The sequence below is a fragment of the Budorcas taxicolor genome, chromosome 21, assembly GCF_023091745.1.
Source record: "Budorcas taxicolor isolate Tak-1 chromosome 21, Takin1.1, whole genome shotgun sequence".
In the NCBI taxonomy this organism is placed as follows: domain Eukaryota; kingdom Metazoa; phylum Chordata; class Mammalia; order Artiodactyla; family Bovidae; genus Budorcas; species Budorcas taxicolor.
This window is the reverse complement of record NC_068930.1, coordinates 51,725,122-51,747,403: the sequence shown is the minus strand read 5'-3', so window position 1 is coordinate 51,747,403 and position 22,282 is coordinate 51,725,122. Positions and strand designations below refer to the sequence as shown.

Genomic DNA, 22,282 nt, shown 5'->3' with positions numbered 1-22,282 from the left:
CTGCACTCTACCAGTTCAAGGGTGTGTAAACCTACCTTCTTTTATGTCTCCTTTCTCTATTTATAATACAGTTGTCTTAAACATTTCCTCTGTATACATTTAATGGTATGGTAATTTTTGCTTCAACCGACAGACATAATTTAGAAAACTCAAAATGAGGAGGAAAATTCTTTATTGCATTTACTCACATTTTTGCTTTATTTGTCTTTGTTCCTTCTAGATAGTCCAAGATTTCATCTTTCATCATTTAAGAACATGCTCCAGACTTTCTTTCAGGGCAAATCTGTTGGGTGACAAATTCTCTTACTTTCCTGTCATCTGGAAATGTCTGGATTCCCCTTCATTCCTGAAGGGTATCTTCTCTGGATATGTAGGACTCAGGGCATACCATTCTTTCCTTTCAGCATTTGAAAAATGTTCTGCCATTTATTTCTGGCCTCCATGGTTTCTGATGAGAAATCCATTATCACTCAACTGTTTTTCTCCTGTAGGTAACATATGGTTTCTCTCTTGCTGCTTTCAAGATTCTTTTCTTTATCATTAGTTTTCAAAAGTTTGACTATTAAGTGACTTGGTGGACTTTTCCTGCTTGGAGTTTGCTCAGCTTCCTGAATATGCAGGTTTAAGTCTCACTAAAATGGGGAAGTTTCCAGTCATTATTTCTTCCTAAACATTTTCAGTCACCCCTCTTCTTTTTCTTCTCCTTCCAGGACTGTGATAACATAAATGTTAGATCTTTTACTTTAGTCCCACAATTAACAGACTCCTGAAGATCTGTTAATTTTTTTTTCTTTAGTCTATTTCTCTTGGTTGCTCAGACTGGATAAATTCTACTATTTTATCTTCAACTTCACCTCCTATCTCCTCCATTCTACTTTTGATCCCATCTGCCAAGCATTTTACTTTATTATATTTTTTCAATTCTAAAATGTCTTTGGTTTCTTTACTAAGTATCTTCAATGATTTTTACTAAGATCTTCTATTTCCTTTCTAAATCTTCCTATTTAAAAAAACTTTTTTCCAAGTGTGTTCATAATTATCACTGAAGCATATTTAGGATGATGGCTTTAAAATCACTGTCAGACAATTCTAACATTTCTGTCATCTAAATGATAGCATCTATTGATTACCTTCTTATATTCAGTTTGAGGCTTTCCTAGTTCTTGGGATGGATTAGTAATTTTTGATTGAAATTCGGATACTTTGCTATGAGATTCTGGATCTTATTTAAACCTTCTGTTCCAGCTGACAGTCTGCTGGGCCTCCTCTGATACCACCACAGTGGGGAGGGAGAGAAGTGGCTCATTACTACTAGGTGGGGATGCAAGTCCACGATCCCTGTGTGGCATCAACTGACACCAGAGAAGGGAAACCTCATGACCACTCTACCAAAACAAAAGTCCCAGCCCCACACGGCCTTCTTCAACACCACCCTGTCAGAGGTGTGACAGTGCCTTCTCGTACTCTGTGGCACAGTGGCAAAGAATCTGTCTGCCAATGCAGGAGATGCAAGAGATGCTGGTTCAATCTCTGGGTTGGGAAGATCCTCTGGAGAAGGGAATGGCAACCCACTCCAGTATTCTTGCCTGGAGAATCCCAAGGACAGAGGAGACTGGCAGGCTACAGTCCCTGGGGTCCCAAAGAGTCAGACACAACTAAATGAGCACACACATTACATACTTTGGCAAGAGCAAGTCTAGTTTTCCTACGAGGCCTTTGCTGGTAGAAGTGAGGGAAGGACCAGGGCCACCATTTTTTCTGTGATGTTTGGCTAGGGTTAGTTCAGTTCAGTCACTCAGTCGTGTCTGACTCTTTGCAACTCCATGAATCGCAGCACGCCAGGCCTCCCAGTCCATCACCAACTCCCGGAATTCACTCAGACTCATGTCTATTGAATCAGTGATGCCATCCAGCCATCTCATCCTCGGTCGTCCCCTTCTCCTCCTGCTCCCAATCCCTCCCACCATCAGAGTCTTTTCCAATGAGTCACCTCTTCACATGAGGTGGCCAAAGTACTGGAGTTTCAGCTTTAGCATCATTCCTTCCAAAGAAATCCCAGGGCTGATCTCCTTCAGAATGGACTGGTTGGATCTCCTTGCAGTCCAAGGGACTCTCAAGAGTCTTCTCCAACACCACAGTTCAAAAGCATCAATTCTTCGGCATTCAGCCTTCTTCACAGTCCAACTCTCACATCCATACGTGACCACAGGAAAAACCATAGCCTTGACTAGACGGACCTTAGTCAGCAAAGTAATGTCTCTGCTTTTGAATATACTGTCTAGGTTGGTCATAACTTTTCTTCCAAGGAGTAAGCGTCTTTTAATTTCATGGCTGCAATCACCATCTGTAGTTATTTTGGAGCCCAGAAAAATAAAGTCTGACATTGTTTCCACTGTTTCCCCATCTATTTCCCATGAAGTGATGGGACCAGATGCCATGGGTAGCTGTTGTTTGAAAATTGTGGCATGCTAGGCTGCCCCTTTCCTGGTTCTTCGGCTAAAAAGAGTAGGCTTTGTTTGGACTTCTTTGTGTCTTTACCTAATTTTCTTTCCAGGTTTCCTTTTTTAACTTGAAATTATAAAAAGGATTTATCAAAGGATTACAAGGCAAAAAAGGAAACTCAAGGAACTAGCTTGCCACAGTGTCATTTCTTGGATCCCAAAGTTCCTAGTTAGAGTCTCAGTCTCTCCGCCTTTCAGATCTATCCTGTTTGTAACACCCGGTTTTTACTTGCACTTCGCAGGAAGAATAGGAAAAAGAACTTCCACTGCATCATTCACAGAAGTGGAAGTCTCACAGCTAAGCTTCAAGAAACTACCTCTTGTGTGTGTGTTAAGTCGCTTCAGTCATGTACAACTCTTTGCGACCCCATGGACTGTAGTCTACCAGGCTCCTCCGTCCTTTGGATTCTCCAGGCAAGAATACTGGAATGGGCTGCCATTTCCTCCTCCAGAGGATCTTCCCAACCTAGAGCTCAAACCCACGTCTCTTGTGTCTCCTGCATTGGCAGGCAGGTTCTTTACCAACTGTGCCACCTAGGAAGCGCATTATCAAACAAGAATATCCATAATTACGTTTAAAGGCTATTAAAATAATCTCTCCTTTTTCAACTACATATCTGCATGAAGCCAGAATTTTCCTCATATAGTTCAGTCAAAACAACTTATCACAAAATTGAATGCAGAAGCAAGCATAAGAATCCAGCTGTCATCTATTAAGCCAAGCATTAGAGATTTGCAAAAACTACAACTCCAGTTTTACACTACTTCTTTGTTTTAAAAAATATAACTATTTTTCATATAGCATGTTAACATATATTATTTTAGTACTGTTATTTTACATTTAGAAAATAAACACGTTAGCATTTTCCCAGTTTTAACTTCCAACATTGAAAATGTCAATAGAGACAAGCCACATAAACAATTATTAAAGTCCTCAATAATTTTTAAGAACATAAAAAAGGGTCCTGAAACCAAAAAGTTTGAGAGTCTATGAGATAGAGAAAACTAATATTAAAGGAAGCTCTTACTTCCTCTCCTACGAGTTGTAACTGTGGTTTGTGAGCACTCTGGTCAGTTCCTGGTATCAGTTCAGGCAGTATCCCTGGTCTTGGTGGAACGACAGCAGCATATTCTTGACTGACATTCATAACAGGAGCTCCGTGCAGTATTCTACAGTGTGGAAAAAAAATTTTTTAAGTCATTGATAAAGCAACAGGTATTTACTCTCATTTTATATCTCTATGAAATAAACACATTGACATTTGATATCTACACTAAAGGAGACTTCACTGGTGGCTCAGCTGGTAAAGAATCAACCTGCCAATGCAGAAGACACAAGAGATGCAGGTTCAATTCCTGGGTCAGGAAGCTCCCCTGGAGGAGGGAATGGCTACTCACTTCAGAATTTTTGCCTGGAGAAATCCATGGACAGAGGAGCCTGGCAGGCTACAGTCCATGGGGTCACAGTCAGTCGGACACAACTGAGAGCACATGCATGCATGCATCTATGCTAAATAAATATTGTGCAGAAGTCAGATAATTCAAAATGGGGAATAACTCAAAAATAATTTATGTTTGCTTCTGAATGTACTTTAGTAGTAACCTTTTGGTGGCTTTGCTTTATAATATAATAATAATAAATTCACTCTACGAAAGTCTTATTACAACAGAGGTAAAAAGTTCTCTACCTTCTGATTCCTAACCTGCTCCCCACTCCAAGCTCATGGGGAAATGGTTTCATTTCTTAGCCCAAGGCAAAGCATCACCCTAAGCAGAACTGCCTGCTCACATTAAGGTTTTTCTTTCTTGATTCATATCTTGCCAGGATGAACAAAAAACTGTTATGGCATTAGGTCTTTACTTCTGGGCTACCAACAATATACAGGGCTTCCTTAGTGGCTCAGAATGTCTTCCCTGTAGCTCACAAGGTAAAGAATCTGCCTGCCAGTGCAGGAAATGTGGGCTCGATCCTTGGGTTGGGAAGATCCCCTGGAGAAATAAATGGCAGTCCACTCCAGTAATCTTGCCTGGAGAATCCTATGGACAGAGGAGGCTGGTAGACTACAGTCCATGGGGTTGCAAAAGTGTCAGGCACAGCTTAGCAACTTAACAACAACTAACTATATATACATAAGAAGAATATACATAGGAGGTTTAAAACTTATCAACAAAAGCCTGAATTAAACCAAGAGATGAGGTAAATCAAAATGTGAAGGCAAAATGTGTCATTAATGACTGACTTACAGATGGCTTGAAATAACATTAATTTTTGTATTATCAGTTCAGTTCAGTTGCTCAGTTGTGTCCGACTCTCTGCAACCCCATGAATCACAGCACGCCAGGCCTCCCTGTCCATCACCAACTCCCGGAGTTCACTCAGATTCATGTCCATCGAGTCAGTGATGCCATCCAGCCATCTCATCCTCGGTCGTCCCCTTCTCCTCCTGCCCCCAATCCCTCCCAGCATCAGAGTCTTTTCCAATGAGTCAACTCTTCGCGTGAGGTGGCCAAAGTACTGGAGTTTCAGCTTTAGCATCATTCCTTCCAAAGAAATCCCAGGGCTGATCTCCTTCAGAATGGACTGGTTGGATCTCCTTGCAGTCCAAGGGACTCTCAAGAGTCTTCTCCAACACCACAGTTCAAAAGCATCAATTCTTTGGCATTCAGCCTTCTTCACAGTCCAACTCTCACATCCATACGTGACCACAGGAAAAACCATAGCCTTGACTAGATGGACCTTAGTCGGCAAAGTAATGTCTCTGCTTTTGAATATGCTATCTAGGTTGGTCATAACTTTTCTTCCAAGGAGTAAGCGTCTTTTAATTTCATAACACTATACAAAATACATAAAATGAGTATAAAGTGGAACTACACTGACTATAGCCATATTTCAATTTCACTTAAAAGTAGAGCCAATGTTCCCTCGAATGCTTGGTATACCATTACCTGAACAGACAATCACTTTAGAGCCACCAAATATGAAAACCAAGCACACCCATACCAGACTGACTGCACTTAACAATATGCTGAAATCCTCAGATTCTATCATATCAAACCAGCTCTTAAAAATCAGGCCCACCCAAAGCTAGGCTGGAGAAGACAGGGCTTTGCCAAACTAGGTTCATGGGGGAAAAAAGCCTCCTATCTCACCCAGTTAAATATCTGAATTCAAAGAGAAGGTAAAGCCCAACTCCCAGCACAGTGGCTTATAACACACTGTCATTCAACATCCAATCCAATATGCTTTCCCAAACTGCTGAGGATGGAGAGGTGACGACTCTCCTGCAGCCAGTGTCTGAGATGTGTCTTAGGATCTACTAACCAGATGCACTCACATACAGTCTAGAAGAAGGCTGGCAAGCAGTCGTGGCAACACTGAGTTCTTCTGTAGCAGCCTTCCAGTTACATCTTTTGTGGGTAGGCTTTTTTGCCAGTGAATATTTCAAACAGACATGGTGTATCTCCAGAATCAAAAGCTGTGGCAGGAGAGGCCACACAATCTCTGAGTCTCAGCTAAAGTGGTATGTTGCCAAGGTTGGCCTCCAGCTTTCCCACCTTCCTGACTCTACCAGAAGGAGCAGCAGGCATGGAAGCCAGTTAAACGTGCTATATGAGTCATCTCTGGAAAGTCCAGACTGCCTAGAGCCCATTCTTCCAATCTTTCCATTGATTTTACAAGCATCATATTCCCATTAGCAGATTCCTTTATGCTTAAAATAGCTAAAAATGTTTCTGTTTTCTGCAACTGGCTCCTCACTGATATATCCAGCAAAAACAAAAGAGCGGGATATTGCACTGTCTAGAATAATGAGCCAAGAGAGTACATACATGACAAGCAGGGAGGAGAGGGGTGACTTAAGAAGCTACCTTGAGGCACTGCTATATTTTTATCTGGCCCTAAGCCAAAGCTTTTGACTGTGTGGACCACAACAACTCTGTAAAATTATTAAAGAGATGGGAATACCAGACCACCTGACCTGCCTCTTAAGAAATCTGTATGCAGTTAGAACGGGACATGGAACAACAGACTGGTTCCAAATTGGGAAACAAGTATGTCAAGGCTGTATATTGTCCACCCTGCTTATTTAACGTATATGCAGAGTACATCATGAGAAACACTGGGCTGGAGGAAGCACAAGCTGGAATCAAGATTGCCGGGAGAAATATCAATAACCTCAGATATGCAGATGATACCACCCTTATGGCAGAAAGCAAAGAAGAACTAAAGAGCCTCTTGATGAAAGTGAAAGAGGAGAGCAAAAAAGTTGGCTTAAAGCTCAACATTCAGAAAATGAAGATCATGGCATCCGGTCCCATCACTTCATGGCAAATAGATGGGGAAACAGCAGAAACAGTAACAGACTTTATTTTGGGGGGCTCCAAAATCACTGCAGATGGTAACTGCAGCCATGAAATTAAAAGATGCTTGCTCTTTGGAAGAAAAGTTATGACCAACCAAGACAGCATATTAAAAAGCAGAGATATTAGTTTGCCAACAAAGGTCCAACTAGTCAAAGCTATGGTTTTTCCAGTAGTCATTTAAGGATGTGAGAGTTGGAGTATAAAGAAAGCTGAGCGCCAAAGAATTGATGCTTTTGAACTGTGGTGTTGGAGAAGACTCTTGAGAGTCCCTTGGACAGCAAGGAGGTCCAACCAGTCCATCGTAAAGGAAATAAGTCCTGAATATTCATTGGAAGGACAGATGCTAAAGCTGAAACTCCAATACTTTAGCCACCTCATGTGAAGAACTGACTCATTTGAAAAGACCCTGATGCTGAGAAAGATCGAAAGCAGGAGAAGGGGATGACAGAGGATGAGATGCTTGGATGGCATCACTGACTCAATGGATGAGTTTGAGTGAACTCCAGGAGTTGGTGATGGACAGGGAGGCCTGGCGTGCTGCAGTCCATGAGGTCACAAAGAGTCGGACACAACTGAGCAATTGAACTGAACTGAACTAAAGCCAAAAACAAAGTGGTCAGGATCATTTACATATTACTGTCTTTTCATATCCCAAATGTGCATCAAAAAAAAAAAACAAATTCTGGTTGGTTGGAAGGAAAGTGAGAGAGGTCATTGGACATTTTAAAGTGCATAGCTAGTTCTGGTAGATATGAACTGGAGATCTTAGTGGAAAGGCTACCCAAGGTTAGCAACTATTCCTGCCTGACAAAAATAAATCATTTGCTTTGAAATTTTTGTCCAAATTTTCCCTGCTTCCTTCTTAATTTCCAGAGAAAAGAACCAATCCTTTTGAGAGATCCTCCCTTTGGGGATCACCACTATCTCAGTGGTTCAGACTGAAAATCTCTTCTTCTCCAACCTCTCCCTCATCCCAGCAGTAATCACTAGTCCTGACTCTTCTCCCTCCAGTGTCTCTCCACCCTGTTTCATTCTTCTCTCAACTGAGTCCTGTGATAACATTTTTGCTGTCCCTCACTTCCAAACTTTCCCTCCTCTAATCCATGCTACAGACTGGTACCAAAGTTACTGTCAGTTACCCTCTTCCAAATACTTTAATGACTGCACACACACACACAAGCTCCTGGCCTCGCCATTAGGGTCCTCCACACCTGGGCATCACCTACTTTACCAATTCTACTTCCCTCCCCAACACCCAGCCCAATCTTTCACTGCACAAAAGATGCTCTAGATTACTCCAGCTGTTGCAGGAGAGACAGGGAAACTGAACTACAAATACCTACAATACAAGGTGCCTATGAAAACACTGAAAAGACGACTCAGGTCTCAACTATTCCATGGGGCCTTTACAAATATCCCTCTGCCCAGCAAAAATTCATCTTTGCCTCCCTAGTTTCCCGGTACATTTGATCTGCAATTTCATTACAGAATATGCTGCATTTTGTTCTGTGTGTTTTTCACAGCAGATTACAGGCTAGTTGGGGTGGGGGAAGACTGATTCTTATTCATTTCCTGTCTCCCATGAGTACAGTAGATACTGAATACATACTGTTTAACACTGCTTGAAAAATCCCACAGCCAAAGCCAGTCCAGATCGTGTGTCCTGAGAAACTGAGAATAATGGGTTGGCATGATGTACTACACTGATTCTCAAGGTGTATTCCCTAACCAGCATCATTAGCACCACATAGGAACTTGTTAGAAATTAAAATTCTTGAGTCCCATTAAAAGGTCTGGGGAGAACCCCAGCCTTCTGTGTTTTAAACAGCCCTACAGTTAATTCTGATGCACAATGAAGTCTGAGAAGCACTGATGCAGTGCTCAGACGGTAAAGAGTCTGTCTGCAATGCAGGAGATCCGGGTTCGATCCCTGGGTTGGGAAGATCCCCTAGAGAAGGAAATGGCAGCCCACTCCAGTATTCTTGCCTGGAAAATCCCATGGACTATGGAGCCTGGTAGGTTACCGTCCATGGGGTCGCAAAGAGTCGGACATGACTGAGTGACTTCACTTCACAGTTAATTCTGATGCACAATGAAGTCTGAGAAGCACTGATGCAGTGCAGCCTTTCCCAGCAGTCTGATGGTAAGAATATTCTGGGATGCTTGTCAGATCTACAGCTCCCCAGATACTTCCTCTGGAGATTCTAGTTCAGTTGGTTTGGAATAGAGACCAAGATCACTTAAACACTCCAGGTGGTCTTTATCCTCAGGAAAAGCCTAAAAAGCACAGTGAGAAGAGCTAGCCTTTGGAACGAAGTTAAAAACCAGCATTTTAGCTTTAGTTTGGCCACTTGATGTGCTGTTTTGGGTAAGTCATTTTTCCTTCTTAAGGCTCCATTTCCTCATCTATGAAGAGCAACAGTGATGGGATCTTTCAGCATCTAATGCTTAAAAATAATATATGTAACAAATTTGCACAAAGTTCAGAAAAAATACATTAAGTAGTTGATATTACAATCATTTTTGTTATTATGACTGAGAGGACTGAATGAAGCAAACAAGCCCATCTCAGAGCAAGTTAAACCTCATTCTCAGTCAACACTGATCTCCCAAGGGCCAGAAATATAAAATAGGGTTCTTATTACAAGTTAGAAGAAGTTTGGAGAACATTTGCTCTAGGCTGTGAGCACTCTTAAAAATCTTCACCCACATCTTTTATGACTTACATAAAAGTGACTGCGGGCTCCATCCTGTGATGCATGGAGGGTTCTCCCTCCAGCAACCCTCTTACCCTCCCTGATGTGACTCTAACAACGGAGAAGTTACACATCGCATCCTCCCTACCCCTTCCTCAGAAAATTCATTGTGCTCCTTGGGGTACTAAGCCTGGGGAGCATTCACAGGATAAAGCTCACAGCCATTTTTATGCAACTCAGAGAAGATGTGTTCAGAGATAGTTTGAGCGTTCACGCAAAATGTTTTGTCAAAGTAATACTTACATGCAATATTCTATCCCAAACACCGTTTCTTTAAGGGGCTCATAGCAAGCCATTAAGTTGATCGCACAATCCACTTACTAGGTCACAATCGACAACTTAGAAAACAGTAATTTAAAAGAATGTTGTTTCAAAAGCAAACTTCTAGGTCTAGAAAAGACTTTAAGAGCTCACCTTCTTGAAGATACTAATCTACAAATAATTTTGCTTAGTAAAGTCTTTAAAATCTATAGCAGAGATAATGAATATTTTCAGTACTTTAAAAAATTCAGGAAACATAGTCTTCAATAAAATAATAAATTTAAAGAAGAATAAGCCAAAGAAGAATAAGAGTATAATTATGCAGAATCTTTTATACAAATATAATTAGGGAGGGGGGAATTTTATTTTAATCATTGTAACTTCATTGCTACATGCAAAGAGTGACATCTGGTGGAATGACATTGCTTTGCTTTCAGACATTTTTGTGTGAAAGTCGCTCAGTTGTGTCGACTCTGTGACCCCATAGAGTGTGACCCCATGGACTATAGAGTCCATAGAATTCTCCAGGCCAGAATACTGGAGTGGGTAGGCATTTCTTTCTCCAGGGGATCTTCCCAGCCCAGGGATCGAACCCAGGTCTCCCGCATTGCAGGTGGATTTTTTACCAGCTGAGCCACCAAGGAAGCCCAAGAACACTGGAGTGGGTAGCCTACCCCTTCTCCAGAGGATCTTCCCAACTCAGGAACTGAACCGAGGTCTCCTTCATTGCAGGCAGATTCTTTACCAGCTGAGCTACTAGATGTTGGCAGATATGAAATCAGGCAAATTTCCAAATAAATTTTTTGGTGTTTCCATATAAAAACAAAAATATATTAATCTTATCAAATATTTATAATGTGTACTAACATAAATTTGTCATCCCAATTTATTTTTTAAAGTATGCTTAAGGCTTACTTAGGTATGGGGGCTACTTGAAAATGAATTAACAAAAATCTAAATGAGGTTACTGTTGATGCTAGTCCTAACTGCCACCTACTGTGATTGGGGTGCAAAATTCTGCCTCTGTTTCCCCATCTATAACATGAGATGGTTAGGCAAGGGCAAGGCCAAGGTCTCTTACAGCTCTTATATATGTGCTTCTGTCACACACATCACCAGCAAGACCTCAAATGGGGCTTAGGTCTTATATTCTTTGGTATAATACCTTGGGTCATTGTCTGGATTATGTAGCAAGGAACAAGGCCAAGTAAGGGGTGGGGGGTAGACCAGGTCAGGATTGACCTGATCACCGAGGAATGAATGGCAGACAATGCCAGACATGGGGATGGTGGGGAAAGTCAGTCCCAGATACCCACACTGGAAGGACATGTGGAGCAGAAGACCAAACAGACTCTCCCAAACGCAGAGCTGCAGACCACAGCACTGCAGGTGGCACTGGAAAGGTCTAAATGGGATGAGGGCACATTCTAGTGTGGGGGCAGGAGCAACCAGTGACACGGAGTACAAATACAGGCAGTATTCGGTGAGAGCTTTCAATAATTGAGCAGTTCGTATCAGAAAAGTCCCCTCAGGGAGCAAGGCCCCAGCTTTGGCCCAGGACTCAGAAACAGAACTTCAGTTCCTAAGAAGGAACAAACGATACCAGATAAAATCCCCACCTGAATAAGCATAAACCCTACTTTCGAAATTGGGTCATAACAGACCAAATACAAAGCATCAAGGGTGAGTAAAATATGATCCTTCCTAGTTCATATCAGGATTGGTTCTGAAAACAAGATAAGAATCAGTATTTGGAATTGAAACATAGAAAAAAATAAGAGGAATTTTTATAAGGTCACAAAACAGTGAACTTATATATACACATATATGTGTGTGTGTGTGTATGAATATATATATAAATAATTCCCTGGTGGTCCAGTGGTTAAGACTCTGCACTCCCAATGCAGGGAGCACGGGTTCGATCCTGGGCCAGGGGAACTAAGCAGAAACTAACGCAACATTGTAAGTCAACAATGAAAATTAATTTAAAAAAACAGTGTGATATATTGGAAACCACATTTAGGATCAGAGCAACTTGGGTCTGAGTCCCAGCTTTCACCAGCTCTATAAATATGAACTGGTCAATCTCTGAACCTCCTTTTCTCTGTTTGGGAAACAGAATGATTTCATCTACTGCATAGAGTGGTTGTTAAAAATAAATTATGCAATAAATGTACCTCAATAGACTTTCTACTAGATAATATTCTGTTTTCCATTTCAGATATTGCTACCCTACTCAAGATGGAGGGCCAGATAAAATCTTCCTGATGGAAGTACATTTTATATAGTTGATTTGTAAGCTGTAAGTAGTAAAGATAATAAGTCAAAATAATTACTCATATGTCTGCCCTTCAGTTTTAAAATTAAAATCCTCGAAGGATTATAAATGTCAAGATAACATCTTTAATGTCTTTTCTGTAAAATGTATGTATAAGTAATATATGTGCATGCACAGAAAAAAAGCCAAGAATAATCTTTCCACATAGAAAACTCAGTAGGAAAAGGTCGGCTTCTAGTACAATAGTTTTAACAATCACAGATGTAAACCATAGATGCAAAATCTTTCAATCCTGTCCTCTCCCACCTCCAACACCTTTCAAGAATACTACCAAGTGTATCTGATATGACAATAAATGAATATGAGATGATCCAGCCTACTATAAGAAAATTAATTTCTGATTGGCTTAACTAATATTCAATACTATGAAATCTACAAGGGAAACAACTTAGAAAAAATTAAAAATTAAAGGACAAATATATTCCCTTGTAGCTCAGCTGGTAAAGGATCCGCCTACAATGAAGGAGACCTGGGTTCTATCTCTGGGTTGGGAAGATCCCCTGGAGAAGGGAAAGGCTACCCACTCCAGTATTCTGGCCTGGAGAATTCCATGGACTGTATAGTCCATGGGGTCCCAAAGAGTTGGACACAACTGAGCGACTTTCACTTTCATATATCATACAAATAAAGCAAAAATAAGACAAAGTATAATTTCACTTTTTATCAATTTGGTGTAAAATATAAAAGGAAAATAGAAGGATCACAGTTAACAGTTTCCTGAATTTTCCTCCATGCTAAAAATCTGTTTGTGCATAATCATATATCTGTTTATATACTGGGTTCTAACTCCTCTCAGTACGCAGAGCTCTAACTTATTCTTTGCCACAATTCTAATACATCCCATCATTGGATGCACTATAAAAAGTCTTCCATTGTTGGACACTTAAGTTTTTTCCAGCTTTTAGTTATTATAAGGACAATTATAGCCTTTAATCATTTATTTTAATTAATAATAGTTATCAGCATATAGATCATATGTAAAGCTATGATCCTGAATAAGATCACCTTGAGAGTACAGGCAGAAGAGAAAATTGATCCAAGGATAAGCTTTGGGCACTCCAATGCTTTGAAGTCAAGAGATGAGGAGATACCAGCAAGGGAGACTAAGAAGACATAGCAAAGGAGGCAGGAATCAAGAGAGACTGCAGTCCTGAAGGCCAAGGGATAAAGGTGTTGTAAGGAAGAGCAGGTGATCAACTGTGCTAGGTGCTACTGAGAAGTCATGATGAGGACTGTGCTATCTTAAAGCAAATCTGATCATGTCCTTCTTCCTCAAATAATCCTATCAGTGGCTTCTCAACACACTGTGAATAACAATCTCTCCCCCAGGTCCCCACACACATGCTCTCACATACACACAGAGAACATCTACAAGTCCTGCATAATCTTGACCCTTGTGTCCTCTCCAGAATCAATGGTATCACTGCTCTACTGATGGACATCTTTCTAATTCTCAAATGGGTTACAACTGTCCACAGCACAGACTCTCAAACTTCAGCTTGCATACACATCACCTGTATTTTTAACAAGCTTCCAGGTGATGGTGATGCTGCTAGTCTGTGAACTATACTTTGGAGTAGCAAGAAACTAAAAATATTCTTTCCCTCTTCCTGGCTATCTTCTGTTCATTCCTAGATTTCAATTTAAGTATCATTTGCTCAATCTTCCACAGATAATTGAAAACATGCTTCTATATACTGCCCATCTGCATATTAACTGTCAAACTCACAATAATTAATTCACCACCTTTCTTCTCTGCTAATCTCCAAATTCCCTGTGGGCAGAGATTGTTTGTTGTGTTCACAGATTCTTAACTCTGTCAGTCACTCAAGTTGTGTCCAGCTGTTTGCAACCCCATAGGTTGTAGCCTTCCAGGCTCCTCTGTCCATGGAATTCTCCAGGCAAGACTACTGGAGTAGGTAGCCATTCCCTTTTCCAGGGGATCTTTCCAACCCAGGGATCGAACCTGGGTCTCTTACACCCCAGGCAGGTTCTTTACCATCTGAGCCACCAGGGAAGCTCCTCACAGATGCTTGCTGCTGCTGCTGCTAAGTCACTTCAGTTGTGTCCAACTCTGTGCAACCCCATAGACGGCAGCCCACCAGGCTCCCCCGTCCCTGGGATTCTCCAGGCAAGAACACTGGAGTGGGTTGCCATTTCCTTCTCCAGTGCATGAAAGTCAAAAGTGAAGTCGCTCAGTCTTGTCCGACCCTCAGCGACCCCATGGACTGCAGCCCACCAGGCTCCTCCGTCCATGGGATTTTCCAGGCAAGAGCACTGGAGTGGGGTGCCACTGCCTTCTCTGCTCACAGATGCTTACTTAGTGCCTAACTCAAAGCCTGCCACACAGTAAGTTTAAAAAATTTCTTAAACTGATCAATTTAAATGACTATTCAGACCTGTATTTCATGACATAGAAAGATAATTATGGCATAATAAGCTTTAAAAATCAGGTTACAAAACATTATTTACATAGCATTACCCAAGTTTTGTTCCATATGATTTATTTGCAAACAACAAAGTCCAGAATCATATACTTAAGAAAAGTATTATCTCTGGATGGCAAGATCTTGAGTAATTGTTGTCCTTTTTTGTATTTTATTGCATATTTGTATTTTTATTATTATTTTATAGCAAAATAACAAATGAAATTAAACTTTGATTTCTACCATCTAACCTCTGCTTTTCCAATTTTTGTTGTGGTAGTCATGACTGCTATTTTAATGCACAGAACTAACCATCTACACACGTTTTTCTAAAATATGACTAGAAATTTCCCTTGTAATTTGAATGAAGTTCAGTTGAGGGCTAAATTTGGTATCTCTAATCTAAGCACGTCTTACCACCAGAAGCTGGCTATGAGGGATACCTGACTTGAGAGGGTCAGTCAATGTTTATTGACAGCATTTTTGCCACCCATTCTTTCTTGATGGTGGGTCAACAAAATATACATGTAATTTTACACAGAAAACTCACTAAAATAGAATGTAAGTCTATAAACAAACTTGATGACACATTGCAATTTAAGGTATGAAAAGTTGGCATTTCAAATTAGTGAGGAAAAGGATTTATTGAAAAACTAAACTTATTGTGCAATTAATTAGTCATTTGGGAAGGAAACAATAATGCTTAATCTTATCAAATTAATTAAAGATGGATCAAAGATTAAATTTTTTTAAAGAAAGCAATAAAATTACTTGATGAAAATATGAAAAATATATTTAAATTTAAGTGTAGCAAAGCCCTTTCTAAGAATGACACCAAGACTAGAAACACATAAAGGAAACTATTGCCAGTTTTCACTACTTCTGTATTAGTGTAAAACTTTTGTATGGCATAAAGCAGCATAAACAAAACTGAAAGCAAACAACAAAATTTTTTAAGGTCTTCATTAATATGACAAATAATTAAAATCTTTAATATAGAAAGATCACTTATTAATCAATAAGAAAAAGATGAATGATAACAGAAGATAAATTGGTAATTCTCAAAAGCATAAAAACAAATAACCAAGAGACATCTAAAAACATGCTCAATCTTATTAGAAATGAATAAAAGAAATAAAGAGATTTTTTTCTATATTAGATTAGGGAAAAAAATCATGAAAATTGACAGTTAATAGTTTGGTCAGATTGAAAGGAAATGAACAATGCCATCAATTGTTGGTAGGGATATAAGATGGTATAACTTTTCCAGAGAGAATTTCAGCAATATGCATCAAAATTTTTACACCACAAAATTTAATAAGTAATTCCATACCAAGGAATTCTCTTAAGCTACAGATTGGTTAAGTTAGCAAATATTATGGAATAATTTAAATGTTCACACATAACCTTGAGTGAAAAATATCAGTCTATAGAATGCCATCTATGGTTTAAATTCATGTATACAGAGAAATGTTCACAAGGCTTTTCACCAAAATTCCATGCTATTCACTAAAATTCCATGCTAAGAATCCTAATTCTTGATGTCTATAAACTTCTCTTTATAATACAGAAACTTCTACATGCAAAAGTATGATCAATATGGAGTATTTTTATAGTTCTCATCAAAATTGTTATTTAACAAAATAAACAAGTTTGAACAGTAGATTGCTATTTTAACTAAACTTATGTACCCACACTATCCCATTAAAGTATCCTTGGTGTTTCCCACAAATGACAATTACTATGTGCAAAATTAAGAAAGCATTAAACTATATAACCACAAGTGTTATGCTTTGTGGTTAACTGTTCCCTGCACAGAAAAACCAAAAAGCCACCAAGTGAAAAGGTATTCATTTTCTGTTCACAATTACCTTTCTTGAGACAACTTATTAGTGCAGAAAAAAATATACATTTCTCTGAACTTGTAGGCTCAGCAGACAGATATATTTTGAAAAGGTTAAGCTATGTTTAGCAAGATAATCCTCAAGAAATGGATGCCAGAGAATTAAATATTCAGTACTTAAATTAACTTCTTATTTGGTACTTAGGAACAAATTGCCAAGAATTATCATCATCAAATAGAACATTTATTGACTCTCTGGGAAAAAGAAAGTGAGATCTGCTTAAGGAAAAAACATTTAGAATTGGAAAGAAATCAGTATTTTTAACACTTTGCATGAATAATATAAGCTGTGAGTCCTCAAAAGAGGATGCCTGGCTTGCAGAGTGCCAATGGAAATTACTCAATATAGTTGTCTCATTGCATCTACTACTCTCTAGTTGTATCTACTGGACTATGTTTATGTCTTTATGTCCACTCTCCGCTTTTAAAAGACATTTCAAAGAAGTTATATGGAACTGCTATTATCTATCAGAGAAACTGGAGCAATTTTGAAATCACCAAAATCTTTATATAAAATTTTATTCATAAAATTATGAATAATACATAAATCCTTTTTAAAAAAATCTTTTGCCTAAACAGAAAACAAACATGCGAATGACCTTCCTTGGGGGATTCATATTGAATGGCACGGTGATTACTAAATGCAGGGAAATCAGAAGACTTTAAATCTTAAAAGAAGGCAGTAAAGTGTTACAATCTTGACTAAAAGTAAAGTTTGAGGAAACTGGATCAGAATAAAGCATGTGAGAGTAAGTCACCAATAATTTTTTTAATAGTAAAATTAAAAGTGATCATTTAAAATATGATCTTCATATGTAGACTGGTTAAAATATAACACTAAGAACATATCTATTTAAATTTAACTTAATATTTAATATTTTAGTATTTTAAAAACATACAGAGTACCCAGCCTGCTGCTCTGTGACAACCTAGAGGGATGGAGTGGGTGGCAGAGGGAGGCTCAACAGGGAGGAGATATACTTGTAATTATGACTGATTCATGTTGATGTACAGCAGAGACCATCACAAAACTGTAAAGCAATTATCCTCCAATAAAAAAATTAATGCAAAAAAATGCATTACAGATGATCTTTCAGGATTCCTACCAGCTCTTTTGAAAGACAAGAGACTTTAGAGTATGCATTCTCTGTATGCACGTGATATCACCCTCAAGGGAGTGAAAATTAGTGGCTGAGGAGGGCAGGGGATGATAAGTTTACTCTTTCTATGTATAAGGTACAGATATACACACAGTACCATAGACAGGTATACAATATATCTAGAGCATTATAATTTAATGCGGAGGGGAAATTAGGGTGGGGAGAAGTTTAAAAAGCCTTCTTAAGGGGGTGACAATGAAAAAACATTTTTGAGAAAAATTAGGTTAAACAAATCTGGATTCTAATCACTATTTAGAGGTAAGTTACCTGATATTATAAAGCCTAAGTTTCTTCATGAATAAAATGGAAATTATGACTTCTTATGATTGAAGATTTAAACAGGAAAAATGCAAAGCACAGAGCATAGTACAAGGAATATAGTTCATGTTAAGTAAATGTTAGCCCCCTTCCCTTTTCTTTTCCCATTTGAGGATGCTATAAGTTATATACTCACCATAAAAGAATACTCCTATTCCAAAGGAAACTGAGACATGAGGAGAAATGGAAAAGGTTCCAGTAGATATGACTTTTGTACATGATCCCTGGACCCAAGAATGCCCAATGATGAGGAAATCTAAACACTGCCTTCAGCTCTCAAATCTGTGATGTTCTTAGTTGTATAAGCCAGGCAAAGTTGCTTGGTTCTTATGAGCTTCCATTTCTACATCTGTACTCCATCAAGTTGTTACAGAGAACAAAGGAGGCCGTGCATGTGACACTCTTTGGGAACTATAAACCATTATTAAACGAAATTTGCCTTCTGGTTCATGTCAATACCAGGAAATGAAGACACTGACCTAGACTGTGTACATATGGGGAAGGGACAGAAAGGGCCAAAACTCAACTGTTCCTTTCTAGTGCCCAAGAACAGAAGCAGGTCTTCAGAATCTAAGGCTCAAAGGCAGAAATTCTTTGGCTAAATTCTTTTAAATCTAGTTTAAGACAAAATGAACAGTGGAATTCTCACCTATCTCTTTGCTCTTCGTCTGTATAGCGATCATCTAACAAAGAGGTTCCGAATACTCCAAGCACAGTATTGTGACCTTTCTTGTCGGCTGTATGATACACTCGAGAGGCCACGCGCAAGTCAACGGGCAGCTCTTTGGCTGGGATGGTGGTGCACAGGTTGTGAAGGGTCCAAGTGGAGTAGTCTGGAATTCTGCCACAGAAATAAGAAAGTAGGCCTCTTTTTTTTTTTTTTTTTTTTTATCATTTTCTGCTTTTTTAGATACAAAATTTATTTACACTGTCAGTTTAGTTCAGGCTCTACAAAAGACGTCTACACATGGGAAATCACATTTAAAACTATTACAGTGGTTCATAAAAAATTTATTATTACAACCTCAGGCCATTGACCAGATCTTTAGTCATATATATCCAACTGCCTGCCAAAGATCTCAACCTGTATTTTCTACAAGTATCTCAGAATCAACAGGTCTAAAAGCTAACTCATTATTATTATTATCCCACTCCCACCCAAATCTCTTCTCTTCTGAACTCTGCAACTCACTCAGTGACACCATAACCTTTAGCCATCATACATTACTTCATCGCTACTCTGCTCAAATGCTTACATCGCTGAAGAAGTTCAACAACACAGTACATTATCCATTAACTAGCACTGGTGGAAATCTGGGTCTCTCTAAGTTAACAAAGCATCTTCTTTCCCACTATGCAGTTAATAGAACTTGCTTCTCTCCTGCCTTTCCAAAACAGAAAAGAGGCCATGAAGATCTAATTTCTTAATACCCACTCTCACTTGCCATGCCATTCAATCAACAAATCCTTTTTGACCACCTATTACATACCAGACTTTGTACCAGGCAATCTATACACATCATCTCTAACTTCTATAATGAAACTATGTGGGAGGTATTATTATTATTATTAGCCTTATTTTGGAGCAGGCTTGTTTTGGATAGGTCACAAAATTAGTCAGTGGTCACTGGATCTAAAAAAGTGTTGCTAACTATGAGTCAAATTTCTTTCCTATTAATGCCTATTAATGACCTCTGAGGAGGAAATGGTCATTAGCCAGTACTACTCCATCCCCACCTCCTACTAACGTTATACTCTTACATTACCCAAACGATGGCCTTCTCATCAAATCAAATGAACTTTAAATCTTTAAATTACGGACCTCCAAGCCACAGCTGGCAATACTGATGGCCCTTCTTCCTCTCTGAGCTTTGTTAAGCCTGCACCATCCCAGCTCGCCATCTACCTTTCAAATTCATTATAACTTGACTTAGTCACCGGCTTTTCTTTCACCATCTTCTGAACTGGGTATGGCTTCCAAAGTTGAACTACTCTTTCTACACTGGAAAAATCATATTCAGTGTTTCAACTCTTCCCTCTGTGTTGAATTCCCAAGCCCCATCTCTGCTATCACTATCTCACTGAGATTCCTCATCTTCAACGTAACAAAGCACTGGAGCCATCTTTGTCTCCGCCCTTCACCTGCTCAGCCAATGAAAAACTGAGCGTCTCCCTTGGACAGAGCTCTTCCTGTGTGCTCCTTCTCCCTCTTACTTCCACCACACTCCAGCCCAAGCCCTCACCACCTCGCCTGCAGAGCAAAGTCTGCCACTTGGATTCAGCACTGCACCCTCTGTCTCCTCCCCCTTCCATGCATGCTTGCGTGCGTGCTCAGTTGCCCAGTCATATCTGATTCTCTGGGACCCCACAGACTGTGGCCCACCAAGTTCCTCTGTCCATGGATATTTCCAGGCAAGAATATTGGATTGGGTTGCCATTTGCTATTCCACCTCCTTCCAAAGATCCTGCAAAATTCTAGCACACGGATCTTTAAATACTCCTCTCCCCAATACAATGGTTTTTTTGTTGCTTGCTGCATGCAACAATTTCCTCTCTCAAGTTTCAAGGCTCCTAGCATCTGGCCCTACTTTCAGCATAGTGGTTAAGAATGCCTCTGTTCAAATCCTGTTTAAAGTTATCACTTGGCAATAAGCAAATCAATTAATTTCATTATACCTCAGTAAGGTGAGAATTAACAACATTCGTTAAGATGAGAATTACAACATTAGTGCATCCTGAGTAAGGTTGCTTTAAGAAAGAAAGGAATGAATGCATTTAGAGCGTATGTGCCATCTCATATGGCAGATGCTGTCTCCAGGACAATTCATAGGGCCAGAAAGACCTCTCAGTCCTTTGAGTTATAGATATATTTCCTAACTTTTTATCTGCTTTCCTGGTGTTTCAGACAGTAAAGAATCTGCCTGCAATGTGGGAGACCCAGGTTCAATCCCTGGGTCAGGAAGATCCCCTGGAGAAGGGAATTGCTACCCACTCCAATATTCTTGCCTGGAGAGTCCCATGGACAGAGGAGGCTGATGGGCTACAGTCCAAGAGGTTGCAAAGAGCTGGACATGACTGAGTGACCAGCACTTTCACTTTTTCAAATATTCTTCAAATAATACTTCAAGGACAAATTTCTCTGCAAACTTTACTTTCTTTTTCCTTCTTACAAATATCTCTTTTCATACATCGCCCTATTCCTGTCCCACCCAATCTGACCCTTTATGTAATGGGTTAATGCAGATCTATCCACTGACCGTTCCATGAGTCTGGATAGTAGCATAGTATAAATAGTTAGCAGGGCCTGCATCAGAAGCCTAGTTCTAACACTTGGAAACACTACTACTGGCCTCTCTGAAGGTCTTCTGCAAAATTAAAGCAAAAATTCTTAACCCCTACCTTATAAAAAAATTGATAACAGTAACACTTCTTGGTCTCTGGAACTCTCCAGAAATGCTCACTTATGTTTACTGATGTTACCAATTTGCACTGCACAACAGCTAACCCATTGCTAGGGATCACATGCACATTATTGAATCACTGATAGAGAGTAGTTTATGTCGTTTCCAAAACAGTATACGGCCCAACAAAAACAGGATATGAAATGTGTACATGTTTAAGTGGCAGAGGAAAAGAGAGGTAAATCTAAAGCGTTTGGAAATGCCTGGGACAACGAAATATAACTCAGGGAGTGAAAATGGGTCTCCAGGAAGCCGAGGATCCCTAAGAAACTCACGGTTCCTAAGAAAGGACTGGGAAAAAGAGAAAAAGGTGGGTTCTGATGTCACGCTCACCTACATCTTCATTCTATCAGGGACAGGTCTTGGCTAGTGGAATATTCTTGAGATTACAGATTTTTTTTTTACTTAAAAAAGCATCAGAACCAATCTGAATTCCTATGTTCTCTTCATGTTTTTAATAATATAGATCTGCAAGTGAATCTCCTTGGTTATTGAGCTAAAAAAACACTATGTTTTCAAGAGATGGCTGAATTCCTAAGAAAACAGTTCAATTGGGAAGCTAGTCATTGGTGAGAAAAGTTAGGTAAAAAACTGATTAAGGAAAAAAGTCCAGTGAATAAAAGATTTTCCAAAATTCTCTTCTATTCATATAAACTTTTTAAATACCAGATTTTTATTCCTCTGCATCACATTCTTAGTTCTTTATAATGGAGGTTTCTAATTTCAGTTTTAATGAATTAACAGAGTACTATATATATATATATCAAAAAGATCTACAAATATTTTTGGCATGCTC

At 39.4% G+C, this 22,282-nt stretch overlaps 1 protein-coding gene across 1 annotated transcript in view; it reads right to left on the bottom strand.

Moving 5' to 3' along the window:
• Positions 1 to 22,282, bottom strand: part of TTC6 (tetratricopeptide repeat domain 6) — a 200,784-nt gene that overhangs the window by 115,419 nt on the left and 63,083 nt on the right. The window contains exons 5-6 of the mRNA XM_052660010.1: positions 18,675 to 18,866; positions 3,530 to 3,671 (exon numbers count right to left, since the gene is read on the bottom strand). Coding sequence (XP_052515970.1) covers positions 3,530 to 3,671; positions 18,675 to 18,866 — 334 coding nt within the window. The remainder of the gene's footprint in view (positions 1 to 3,529; positions 3,672 to 18,674; positions 18,867 to 22,282) is intronic.